Raw genomic sequence first — 14,254 nt, 5'->3', positions numbered from 1 at the left:
AATTGCATTCTTGGAGGAGCTTAAGACTCAAGATGTACATTGAATATGCAAATTGGCCAAACCTCTTCTTAGCGTTCAACACTTTGTACATTGATGCTTTTATTGCCTATTATTAATTACTTTGACTATATGGCTGTTCTTATTTTTGTCTTCTTTTATCTGTATTTGTACTTATTGTATGGCTTGTAAGCTGAGCTGAGTGCAGTTTTGTAATTTATGTATTTGTGTCTGCGTACAACACTTTGGTCTGGGGGTTTAAAAAGTGCTTTACAAAAAAACGTATTGTATTTATGCCATACTGCTGTCATTCCAGGTAGAAGTGTACGACATTTGGTTTGGATTCAGTCCATCTCTTCATGGATATGCATAAGACCTTTCCCCATAAATAAAATGATGCTTAATAAAAAACAAACACTACCTGTCTCCATGCCATCAGTGGCTGAGCATCAGTCAAACTCGCTGAGGCCATGGGCTGAGGCTGGGAATCCACCACCCATGTGATGACGTCACGGGACTCTGACAAGCTGGTGGTGCCGGAAGAAAAGATGGCGGATCATGAGGAGCAGCTATCCGACGAGGAGAAGGTAAGAAGCCGATTTAAATCACTAAAATAACCTCGATCTGGTGCGATGTTAGTGGTGGAAATTCCCACATGCATTCAGTGTCTTTGTATTGTATATTCAGGTGAATTCGCGGTTGATTAAATGTGTATAAAAACGGCAGGCCTCAGCAGAACCGTTGGTGCTGCTCTTATTATTTTTAGCTCAACTTCCGCTCATTTGCGAAAAACGGAGGCTCCTTGTACGGTCCTAACTCAAAAATAGGAATTACATAATATCAAAAAAATCACCTTAGATTACACCCCGCAGCCCTTTTTTAAATGCTGTGCACATGTCGTGTCTCTGGTTTCCTGTGTTGTGGAAGTTTTCACACACCTAACATCGATAGCTTGTTAGCTTAGCATACCCTGCTATAGCATTCAGATTCAATTCAGATAGCTTTATTAGCCATAATGACATTATTGCTAAAGCTGTTTACAACTGCGACATGAATACATAAACATACATTTGAAATGTACTGTTAAATTCATTAACACTTTGAACAAATACAAGAACAACAAGACAAACTAACACGCCCTTTTTTCTATCTGTCGTTACAGAAGAACATATATATATTGGGAGTGGTTTATTATTTATATTGTGTTATACAATTTAAATCGCCGCGTGACAGATACAATAGGTATCCTATATGCTAGCTTGCTAACAACTGTACCTCTTATAAGTATTGTTTTAGACAGTAAAGCGACGTGGGAACTAGCTCTAGATCAATGATAGGATGGAAACATGAACTAATATATAATCATTTGTAATCTGTATTCCTGTGTTTTTATGAATACACTGGGATGCCCCTATACAGCACAGCTATACATGTATCAAAACAATATTTATTTCTTAAAACAAAGTAATGAAGTTAGCCGGTTTTGTACCCCATGCTAGTGTCTGACACTTTGTCTCTCATTTCCTTAAAAGAGCACACAGCCATTACCCTGAGACAGCACGAGTGTTTAACTGTCTGCAGAAATCCTACTTGCATTTTGTTTTAATATCCTGCTAACTGGGTTGATTTGTAACTGTTTGCAACCTTTTATTGGACATATGAGACAGTGTTTGTGGAGCTTTGTTTGACTTTTTGTTAGGCACTTTGAATGAGGCTAGCTGGTCAATGTGATAAATGCCACTTGAATCATTAGTTAATTAACAATCTGAATTGTTGTTTTTAAACATTTTGTAAGCTTATTCATATGCTCTAATTGCCACATGCACAATAGGCACAGCAAAGTTGTTTTGAGTCTCAGGTTCGATCAAAAAGAAAGAGAAACGTAAAAAAGTGCAGGAATAAGAACATATATACATTTAACATAGAAAACTGAATGTAAAATTAAATATTGTACAGGTGATTTAATATTGTATACTTTACTAATATATAATAGTCTACTGTTAGCATTATACTTGTCTCTTATCACTGTTAATCTGACTTTGTAACCACATTTTAGACATCTACATGAGCTTAACTAACAACATGTACTTCTAAATCAAATGACGATTAAATACATAAATAACTCTGTATATAAATAAATACAGACCTTGTCACACCCTCCCCATCATTATTTATCATGTGTCTATCCTGACCTCGCTGCCAACATTCCAAACCAAGCTTGTGTAATATCACAGCAAACTATTGTGAGCGTTCATCTCGATAAATACTTCTTCAATTGCCTCTTTGTGCGTTATGTAACACACTATTCAGCGTTAGAACAAGGCCTGGTTTTATGTTCTCCTGTCGTACGTCAGTCTGAGTCAGAGGTTTTTCAGCGTTCAGGCGGCTCATTGACCTGAGGGTGTGACATGATCATCAGCACTCGGGCATCAGCTGTTAGCTCAGCAATTTATTACAGGGCTTGGCACTGTGGTGTTTGTAAGTGATTTGTTTCCAGCTTGTTTTCTTTTAATGTACGAGCTTTCCAGGTGTGTGCTTATAGCGTGAAGCTGTGGTTCAACTCTTAACGTTTTGATGCTGTAAAAGTGATGGGTGTTCTTTTCATCTCTAGACCGCATTGGTTTCCAAACCTTCAATTTTTATACACAGTCTTATTTAGAGATGAGAGAACGATGGTCGGCGACCTGCCACGCTGACCGCTAAAGACACAGCCAATACGCTGAGTTAAGCTGGGTTATTTCTGGGTGTTACATTAACGCAGCATACACACGGCGGCGTGCGTTGAAGCTTGCCGATGGGCGTGTCTGAAACTCGACCAACAACCAATCACATGAATCTCCCGCCCCGGACACACAAGCACGCGGTTTGATTGGCTAGAGCTTGTACTGGCATATGATTTGATTGGCTGACGCTTCAAAAGTTGAACATCGCTCAACTTTTGAAGCGAGCAACACGAGCAAAGTGAAGCGTGACGTCGCCCCATTCAAAGTGAATGGGCAGAAGCGTTGAAGCTTCAACGCACGCCGCCGTGTGGGCGGGCCGTAAGCATCCTTGTACTGTATGTTGTGTTGTTAAAACATGCAAACATCAGAGTTTAATTTTGTACTTTGATGGCTGTCTCTCCGGTGTATTAGTTCAGAGCATCAGCCATCTGCTCCAGGCCCTCAACAATTTTTTTTAAAGCAGCTCAGAGAAACTGCAAAGGAAGGAAATTAGAACTTTCATCTGTCTAACAATGACAGAACAGTTTCCAAAATTCATTAGGCAATTTGGATAACTCTTTCAATGGTAGTCATAATTTGTACAATCAAAGGAAACACTCTTGTGATTCTTACGTGACTTTGCGATATCACCTTCCTTCGTATCAGGTGATTTTGTAAAATCAGGATGAATACGAACTTTGGTTGTATGATAACCAGCCATTTGCACAACTCTTTGAAGAAAGCAGAACACACTTAAAATTGTGAAGGAATGAGTCACCAACCTGGAAACAAGGTTGCATTTTAGCACTTCCCTTGTCTCGTAAATACTACACTTGTGAATGTCCGAAGCTTCTGTGTGTCTTAAATCAGGAAAAGTGACAAAATGAGGCTCCTATCTATCATCTTGCCAAACATTAGCCGCCTTTAGCTTAGCGGTGTTGGCGTGAAGTCATGTGACCGTGATGTTGTAGCCTGCTAGCTTTTTACTTCTTGGGATTGCATCAAAGCTTCAATGTTTCAAATGTTGCTAGTATGTGTTAGGGCTGCTCAATTAATCGTATTTCAACCGCAATTACGATTTTGGCTTGCAACGATTATGAAAACAACATAATCGAAATAAATGATTTTATTTATTTTATTTGACTGATTGTGCTGTTATGTTAAATGTTTGTTGTTTGTGTTTCATATATTTTTGTCTGGATATTTGTCTGTGGATGTTGGACATGGAGCTGCTGTGACGCAAGTCAAATTTCAGACTTGATCTGACAAATAAAGTAATATCGTATCGTATTTATTTTTAATACATTTGTATTGGTTTTTCAGTTGAATTATACTTAAAGTTCAGGGTAATCAACTTTTAAAAACATACTGTTCACATATACAATAAATGGATGTTTTCAAAGTAAATGGATAATCGTTTTAATAATCGTGATATCAATTATTGACCCAAATAATCGAGATTATGATTTTTGCCATAATCAAGCAGCCCTAACGTATGTTGAGATGACCGTGTTGAACAAAACGTGCAAGTAATCTATTTCTTGCAATAATTTATAGCTGTTATCAAAGGAAAACTGTTTGATGGCCTGCCGAAGACTGGTGGAGTGGATAAACCCATCAGTCTCAGCTCGTATCTCCTGGCACTCAGCTGTACTTTCCCATATTGAAATACAAATCTGCACTTGCTTTTGTGGAAACCTTCGCTTGCTATGATCTGACATTACTGTGATGACTCGGCTGTTTGATCTGTTTGGGAAGAAGCAGCTCGGAGACTGTTTTGATGGGTGGCTTTAGAAAAGTTAACCCAGATGCTTCTTTTTCAAAGCAAATACAAAGAATAGCTTTGATTTATCTGTGAATAATTTCATACATGTGTCTCAGGGGATTAAGACATGTCTGTCCTGTTGCTGTTGCTGCTGTCAGTGTCGCTTTGCTATTCTGGGAAAAAAGCGTGAAAGCTTCCTGATGGGGGATTTCCAAAGAATCTCCTAAATTCGTAAATGATTAAACAGTGAGACGAGTGTCGTGTCTGCCCCAGTCTTTTGAGTCATTTAGGCACTGGCTGCTTCCTGATGTCAGCAAAGAAGTTATTACAGGAAACTGACATTACTCAATGTTTGTCAGTTCCTTGATCTCTATTCAAGCGTTTAGGTAGGTACCAGAAACAGAAACTAAGCACTTTGAGACAATGATATGGTACAGCAAATTGATTGACAGTACCCAAAACCTCTTCTTTAAGCAGGTGGCAGCGTCCTACATTGTTCGCTGTAGTTTAAAATGGCTTTGTTGTCTACATTTTGTTGTCTTTAAGCAAGGGTTAGATTTATTTGTTCAAAGCCTTTTCAAAGTTGCTTATAGAAAACGGTAGTGTCTGTGCCGTGGTTCCTGTTTTCAGAGAGGAGCAATCCCTTCTGTCAGCAAAAAGTGGTTGGATGTTCATCAATAATCTCTTGAAGAGGCGTATATAATACTGAGGGGAAGTAGGATGGAATATTTATAGTCCTCCCCAAAGTTGAGTTATTTGGGGCTGCTTACCAAAATATGTATTTCTCTGCTGAGGTGATCAGTGTTCAGATCGGTTACTTAGGCTCACAATAGAGATATTACCACGTCTCAGAGTCGCACCATTTGTTTGTAACTCCAGTTCGTCAGCAAGAGACGTTTATACAGTCAGATGATGTCTGGTGGAATTTCCAAATGTTTTTTTTTTACTTTGTCTTCGTATGCTAGATTATTGGCCAAGAATACTTAACATAATGAATTTAAGCACCTGAACCTGTATTTGTCACGACAACCAAACACTCTCGTGATCTCTTTTGGTGGTCAGAGATAAATAAGCGAAATATCTGACATATTTCCCCCTTAGGCCAATCAAATCCCACATCTCGCCATATCCAGTTGCCTTTCAAGCAAACCTGGGAGAGTGACATTGTGAAGTCAGGATGAGGAAGAACTCTGATTTTATGATTACCAGCCATTTGCACACGTCTTTGAAGTAAGCGGCACACACATTATCGCTGTACAACAACCACCAAATGGAATTCTGCGTCAAGTAAATGTATTTAACAGTTAGAGAAACAGGTGAACTGACACAGTGAGCATAGTACCGGGGGCTTGATTTCTACCAGGTGCACCAATGTAAATAATGCATGTGGTTACGGTAGCTACTAAACCCCATGTAGGGACTAGAGCAGATATATTTAGGCCATGCATCCCACTGGATCTCGACAAGGATCGCTGAAAAATAAAGATGATGATCATACGTTTCATGCAAAAATTGCGATACAAATCAGTCTAAATAATACAACTAATTACAGAAATAGCTATGAAATGTGTTCTTCTTGTAATGGGAGAAAGATTATATTATTTTCTTGACATACTTGCTTAAAGAGTTAACAATAGAGAGACCACCGTACCTCATTTTATTCAGGTATTCTCCCAAGATTTACTCTTTCTTGGCAAAAGGGCCACAAAAAAACTCTGAAAAAGTATTATCCTGTTTTCAAATGAGAGCCATGGGAAAGTCCCTACAATCCAGTAGGCTATTGGCACATTTCCACTGCAGGGCCTCGCACGGCTTAGTACGGTATAGCTAGGCCATGGTAGGACTGGCTCACTTTATGCTGCGTTTCCGTTACAGTTTAGTAGCTGGGACAGTAACTATAGTAACGCAGTGTAGGCGGAGCCGTGACGTCATCTTCAATGAGAACCACAAAACCAACATCAGCCGTTAGCTGTTAGCCCTCAGAGCTCACAGCTCCTCATATCTGTTCAGAAACTAGACACAAGTGAAACAAGTCCAAACCACAGACTGTCTGTGTCATGGAGAATACAGTCGCTGGTTTGTTTATGTCTTTAGGCCGTTGTTGTGAGTGTGGACGGTCGGAGCATATACTGCGTTAGCTTAGCCGATCTCCATTCAGAAAACACACATTTTAAAAGGTTTTCGCCTGCCGTCTGTCTGCAGACTTGTCAAAGCATTAATTCATGGTTTTTACTATCCGGTATCAGTATGTTGTTACTTCGGCATCATTTAGAAACGTGTATTACAATTAAATCACGGTCAAATATGTTCATCTTGTTGTAGTTGTAGCCCCCTTGCCAGCGATTCTCTCTCTAGTTTAGCATACTCAGCCCGGATGTTGGCCCGGAAAGAACCTGGATTTTGGAGAGTCAGAAAAACTGTGAAGTCCCCGTTAGCCGGAACTACCCCTAGTGGAAACGCGACCAAAAGCGGGCTCGGACCTTAGACCAGAGGAGAGCTGTCTGAGTTTGCCTGCAGCAAAGGAGACGGAGATGAGCATTGAATCGTGCATGCTTTCTTTCAGGTAGAGTGCAGCAGAACCTTGAGGGACCCACACTCAATCAATCAATCAATCAATGTTTATTTATATAGCCCAATATCACAAATGTTACATTTGTCTCAATGTTACACTGATGTCTAAAGGGTTAGATTACAACCTGGTTGACCTAGAAATGTCCCTATAAAATGATAAATGCTGACGTGTAAAGACCACAGGCTTTGCACGCTTGTTTCTACATACTTGAGTTGGTAATGCAAGCCGGATATATTCCATATATATATTTAAGAATGTCTTAATTAGACGACTTGGAAGGAAGGATATCAATCTGCAACGCTCATTTGAGATGCCATTTCTGATCTACAGTACTCTGGATGTGTAGTTAATGGTATGATATGTGAACTCCAGCTAAAGGAGTAGAGCAGGTCCATGTTTCACCCTGAGCAGAATAATGCACTGTGATGGTGTAAAAGAAGTGCTGCAGAAAGTCATTTACCTCTGACAGTATTTATGCCCCTATTTTTTTCAATTTAATCTCAAACCAACCAGCTGCCACCTCCTCATTTCGGCTGGCAGAGGAACATTTCTAGCTATCCTCCGGCGGCCGACAGTCCTCCTCCTCTCATCACGCTGTGGACTTATTATTCAGAAATGATCCCCCCCCCAATATTAACCGACATCAGACAGGTTTTCCTCTAAACTCCGCTCCAGCATTTCAATGCGCCAGGACTCTTATTTTTCTCTATCTCAAATATTCAAACGCTTGCATGCCAGGAAAGGGGATCAAACCCGGGGAGATGAACGCCCGCGGGCCAAAAATACTGCTGCAGTTTACTCCTGCTCTGTGTTTATCGTTATATTTATGGCTCTGGATTGGCGCGATAAGGCGATTTTTGATGTCAGGATTAGTTAAAGTGTGGTTTCGGTGACAGCGGGTGTCGTTTGGGATTAGGAAAGAGTGCTGGGTGCAAGAGAAAGAGGGGTTGCTGGGTAATATGAGGATGAATATACAGTGTGCAAGAGACCAGCTGGTGTCCAGTCCAAGAGAGCACAAAGACGCAAGGATCTCACACTAAAGGTGTGTGTGTGTGTGTGTGTGTGTGTGTGTGTGTGTGTGTGTGTGTGTGTGTGTGTGTGTGTGTGTGTGTGTGTGTGTGTGTGTGTGTGTGTGTGTGTGTGTGTGTGTGTGTGTGTGTGTGTGTGTGTGTGTGTGTGTGTGTGTGTGTGTGTGTGTGTGTGTGTGTGTGTGTGTGTGTGTGTGTGTGTTCCAGATCCTAGGTTAGCTCTGAATGGCTCCCCTAAGAATCCTTAAAAAGAAAAGGGAATTGATTGTGGGAGAGAAGATGAGGACGATGACTGTAAATGTGATTGAGTCATATTTTGATAACACAGAAACTCACACAGTAGCATTTCTCGGCTCCTCAACTGAACACATTTGGGAGTTTTTTTTTCACGGGTGTTTATGAAAATACATCCCAACGGTAAAGTGCAATTTTCCAAAGCTGCACCCTCAATTAAATGTGGTTTATTATTTCTCTCCGGGGGCGGATCTTGTGTGAAAATTGCACCCAGATGCAAAAAACTCATCAGCAGATTTAAAAGTCCCGGAGATTAATAGAAGACTTTAACTACTAGCACTAAAACAACATAATTGCTTTCCGTGTTATGTCTATGTACATTTCATGTCCAAAAACAACAATATGTGTGACATAGGGCCAAAGGAACTGCGAGTCAATCTTCTTTTAATGTTTTCTAAGACGTCTTTCTCACAATAATTATTATAATAATTAAAGTTAAAAACCAGTTTCCAACTTGATGGCAGAACTGTTCAAGTTGTTTGTTTAACATTTTCTAGGTCTTTTATGGTTCATTGACAGGAGCTGAGTCAGACTGATTGGGGAAGTTAGTGTGATGTGGTTAAAGAACTTTTAGTAAGTTAAAAATAGAACTTCCCCACAGAGACTCTTTTAAGAGGGATTGTTACTCTGACCTGTCGTGCTTGTTGTCGCCCATTGTTGGAGATGTTAGCCTTAAATGTGTCTGCCTTATCTCGAATGGGACAGAACTAGAACTAGGCTAATAGAAAAGCTTTGAAACACTCGGCTAAGCTGTAACTTTAGTTCGTTGGTGGTTCGGTGCAGAAACAGTAGGAAAAGAAATGGGTCCTACATGAAACTTCTCTCAACACGGTGTGCGGCAGCGTTTCCGCCAGGGGGGCGTCTTGCTGTCATTTGACAAAAAAATAAATAATTTGAGAGAAGATCGAGAGTTTTTATCGAAAAGGAAAAAGGACATCCCTCTGATGGAGGGGCAAAGGAGTCTGGTGGGATTATTTTTGCCGCCAGCAAAGCGCGTTCCTGTGACGAAAAAAACTAAAACACCGCCGCATCTTCCAAGGACCATGCCAAGAGGGGTGTCCCTGTTGGCAGGGAGACGTTAAGAGATAGGATAAGGGACGGCGCAATTCAAAATTGTGTGTGTGTGTCTGCATATCATAGACTATATATATAGGTGCATATGTAAAGAGATAGTATCTATAATGGACGGCTCAATTCAAATCCCCCCCCCCCGCTCTCGGGGTCGACGCCCTCTCAGCCCTGGTCTGGCGGAAACACTGGTGTGCGGATTATCTTGAGTGGTGATTTCTGGAAAGACACATATCTGTTGAGTTTTGGCAACTCGACCCAAAACCATCTTGATTGATTAATAATAGGGATGTCCCGATCACCTTTTTTTGCTCCCGATCCGATTCCGATCATTTGATTTTGACAATTTGCCGATACCGATTTTTCCCGATCCGATCTTTATGAAATGCATTAAGAGAAAAAAAAGAATCTATGTCTATGAAAACAAGCCCCAAAGAAGCAACACATACATGATGTTGTGTCATTTGAAACCAAAACTAAGGCCTCAGGATGACTTTAAGACTTGAACATGGGCATTTTTGTTTTGTAACAATTAATTAATTAAAAAAAAAAAAAAAAATCCCGATCCCCGATTTTTTTCTCCCGATTCCGATCTTTTGAAAATCACGTGATCGGCTCCGATCCCCGATCACGTGATCGGCTCCGATCCCCGATCACGTGATCGGATCGGGACATCTCTAATTAATAACAGTTCAATTTGTACTGTATAACTTTCCCTTTAAATCTGCTGTACTTTTGGGGTTTCTCAGATACTGAACAACAACAGGAAAAGCTCCATTTAGATTTATTTTTGAAGTATTCAGCATCACTGCAAATAAATCAGAGTTGGCATGTAAATAACTTGCAAGAAGAAGTAGAAACTGAATACATTTGTTGTTATTCAATGTTTTTTTCTTCCATTGCCATATTAGGATGTCAGCTGTTGTCTCAGTGTTTCAGTAGAACTGGTTTGAAGTACTTAGAGGAAGTATTTCCCTGTTCTTCACTAGCTTTTAACAGTCAATGTGATACTCATAACCGGCTAATGGACTATCCGTCTCCTCCTCCTTCTGTCAGTGATTCACTTTAAACCACACTGCACACTGCACTTGATCTGCTCTTCATGCAGCCTGGATCAGTTCGCTGTCAAATCTCAAAACATTCCTCTCCATTCACTTTGCAGTCTCTCCCTATAGCTGTAGGCGCTATACAGTTTATTCTGCAAGCTAACAACGTTGTTCAGTAGTTAAGCCAATGGAAGAAGTCTTAAATCAATGCCTGGAAATCAGTGTTAATTTTGGCAGCTGTTTTTGATTTAGTCTTAGTCTAAAATGGTTATTAGTTTTAGTCACATTTTAGTCATTTCTATCCTTCATAGTTTTAGTCTAGTTTTAGTCGATGAAAACTCAAAAAGTTTTAGTCTACTTTTACTCGATGAAAAATTACATTTTAGTCAAAATATTTTCTCAGTTAGGCAAATACAGGTTTCTGAAATTGGAATCAATGTGACAGTATCAAGTGTTGAAATTCATAAAGCAACATTTCACTCTCTTAACACTTTACTTGTGTAATATCTAGGAATGGGTATCGTTAAGGTTTTCTACGGTACTATTAGTCTTATCGATACTGCTTATCGATCCGGTACTTTAACGGTATTCTTGTATTTACTTTTTGTTATTTTTTAACTAAAAAACTAAATTAATTAACAAATTGTTAACCGAATTAATTGCTTTATTTAAATGTGAAATACATGAAATATATATAATTATGTTAAAATATTGTCCTGCACTTGAGTAAAATGTTGAGGTACTTTACTGGAGTATTTAAATGTGTTGCTACTGTGTAGTTCTACTCCACTACATGTATTTAATCCCTTTTAGTTACTATACAGATGTGGATGAATGATGTGAAATCTAATCAAGTGTTAAATCAGACTTTAGTTCCACCTGGAGTAAATTCACAAGCTACCCTGCAGTATACAAAGTCCTTCAAACTTGAAGGACTCCAGCATGTGTCCCTTCTGAACGCTCCGTCCCCGGCAGATCTCTGTGTGCCGCTGCAGCGTGTCTGTTAGGCCCCGCCCCCTGCACACAGAGACACAGGGAGATCGCTCTTCTGGAGTGAAGAGAGCGGAAATAATGATATTGCAAGTTAGAAACGTAAGATGCATTTTGACAGAGAAGACGGACACTTGGGGGAAAATATTCTGCATTTTGAATGTCCGATAGTCCACCATTAACACCGTAGTCCCGTCTCGTCTCGTCAACGAAAATTAAATATTCATTTCGTCAAAGTTTTCGTTATCAAGAATCTATTTTTAGCTCGTCATCGCCTCGTCTTAGTCATGTAAAAAAGGTCGTTGACGAACATTTTTCGTCATAGTTTTCGTTGACGAAATTAACACTGCTGGACATCTCTAGTTTTATCATAGTCCAATATTAACTCTTTGCTGTACAGACAGGTTGATAGAGGAAGAGGACCGGTTTTTTGGATTGAAAATGACAAACGGTCTATTGTTCATTCAATTGTAATCTTTACCTTAAGTGGCTTTTGAGTTGAAACTTCAGTTGTCAGCGCCAGCTACAGGAAGCAGCCGAGTAAAAACAAGTAGAGACGTTTTAACGTGACATGGACTGATGTTAGCTGATAACTCACTTTGGTTCAAATAACATAATCCGTAAACAAAGTCTCTGTTAGATACTGTCTGCTTATGGAAAGTGTGTTTACTGCTGTCCGGTGTAATGAGGGAGACACAATGCAAATGAGTCTTCCCTCAGGGAGTCACAAACACCATTTTCCACCAGCTGTTGAACAAAGTGAGAGTATGTGACACACACACACACACACACACACTCTCTCTCTCTCTCTCTCTCTCTCTCTCTGTCTCTCTCTCACTCTCTCTCTCACACACACACACACACACCAGCATTGGGTTTTTTGTGAAATTGTAGATAACCCAACATCATTTGGTCATGATGATCTTATGACTGAGGGACTATACAGATAAACTTTGATCTCAAAGACACAGACACACACACACACACACACACACGCACACACACACGTTCCTCCCCGAGTGGCTTCCCTTCTCTCAGCATCGCTCATTAGCAGGAATCAATCTGGAACTCTGCACGAGTGCCAGAGCACTTGTATACACACACTGCTAATAAGGGCCTGGGGGACAAACAAACACACACACACACACACACACACACACACACACACACACACACACACACACACACACACACACACACACACACACACACACACACACACACACACACACACACACACACACCTTCCCTGATGCACCACGGTACCCTCGCAGAGATAGAGAGGGGATATAGAGGTGGTGAGAGAGAGAGAGAATGTGCACCAGAGTCCTCAGCACATTTTTATCTCCTTATATGGTCGTGAAGCATGCGGGGGAGGGAGGGGCCGCTGCCGTCTCGCTGTCAGTTTGACATGTGACCTGGAAACAGGAAGTGTTGTGGCGCAGCAGCAGAAGAAGAGAAGTGAGGAAGAGGGAAAATGACAGCGTTTAATGAGTGATAACACACCGCCTCACTCCACCCTCTTGACTAGTGACACAGTAACGCTACACCCTCTGTTGGCCGAGGTGCGCACCTATATTCAGAGTTTACTTGGTGAATGATACGAGTAGGCTTACTTGAGGTGAACTTCTGCAAACTTGAGTAGGAGTCAGAACTATTGCTGCACAATATGGGACAAATAACGAATCGTAATATTTATATTGTGATGTGATTACCGATATCAGATTATCTTTTTTGAATCTTAATTCTTATTATCTAGTTCTTCTATTATTCATAGTGTTTATATACACATATATACTGTCCATCCATAGTGTATATGTACTTTCACTTTTCTTTCTTTATATAATACTTTAAATGATAACACTGCACTTTACTGCTTCATTTGCACTTCTGGTTAGAAGTGTTCTTAGTCTCAGTGCTTATCTAGTCCAGTCTAATCTTTGAAAGATGTATTTGAAATGACCACAGTGTATTTTTTTTAAGATAATCTGTACCAAACAAAGGTTTATTATCGAGTTTGTAGAATATATCTGTCCACGACATCCACAATACTTGATTCAGAATAATATTCACTTATTTAGCTAAATGACTTCTTGTGCCACCTGTTAGGGCCGCTCAATTAATCGTATTTTAATCGCGATCACGATTATGGCTTGCAACGATTACAAAATCAAAGTAATAGAAATAAAACGATCATTTTTTAATTATTATTATTATTTATTTTTTGGGTTTTTCAGTTGAATAATACTTAAAGTTCAGGGTAATCAACTGTTAAAAACATACTGTTCAATTATTATTATTTTTCAATAAATTGATGTTTTCAAAGTCAATGAATAATCGCATTTAATAATCGCAATTACAATTATTGACCCAAATAGTCGAGATTATGATTTTTGCCATAATCGAGCAGCCCGACCACCTGTGTTTTAAATTTGCGTCAGCCCAAATTGCTGTTGCCATTTCCATAAAATAGTTAAATAGATTGTGCAGCCCTACGTCAATGATTTAAAAACATCTGTGTTTCTCGCTGGGAGTGGTGGGGAATTGTAAAAAGAAATATCCTAATACACAAACGGGTTTTAATGCAATATAATGTCTGAGATCTTGGACTGTGTCAAAAACATTGATTGTTGTTGTTGATATTTAGTGAGGATTAGTTTAGTGTTAGAATAAGGACCATCAGTCTTAACCTGTACCTCTTTTTGTTTTCTCTGCAGGTACGCATAGCAGCTAACTTCGTCATCCACGCCCCGCCAGGAGAGTTCAACGAAGTGTTCAATGGTGAGTACTCC

At 39.8% G+C, this 14,254-nt stretch overlaps 1 protein-coding gene across 1 annotated transcript in view; it reads left to right on the top strand.

Annotated features, from left to right (window-relative positions):
- Positions 1 to 440: 440 nt before the first annotated feature.
- Positions 441 to 14,254, top strand: part of LOC307041263 (F-actin-capping protein subunit alpha-2-like) — a 19,128-nt gene continuing 5,314 nt past the window's right edge. The window contains exons 1-2 of the mRNA XM_079684571.1: positions 441 to 584; positions 14,180 to 14,243. Coding sequence (XP_079540697.1) covers positions 501 to 584; positions 14,180 to 14,243 — 148 coding nt within the window. The 5' untranslated portion in view covers positions 441 to 500. The remainder of the gene's footprint in view (positions 585 to 14,179; positions 14,244 to 14,254) is intronic.

This window comes from Notothenia rossii (assembly GCF_949606895.1).
Source record: "Notothenia rossii genome assembly, chromosome: 5".
Taxonomy (NCBI): Eukaryota; Metazoa; Chordata; class Actinopteri; order Perciformes; family Nototheniidae; genus Notothenia; species Notothenia rossii.
This window is presented reverse-complemented; position numbering and strand designations above follow the sequence as displayed.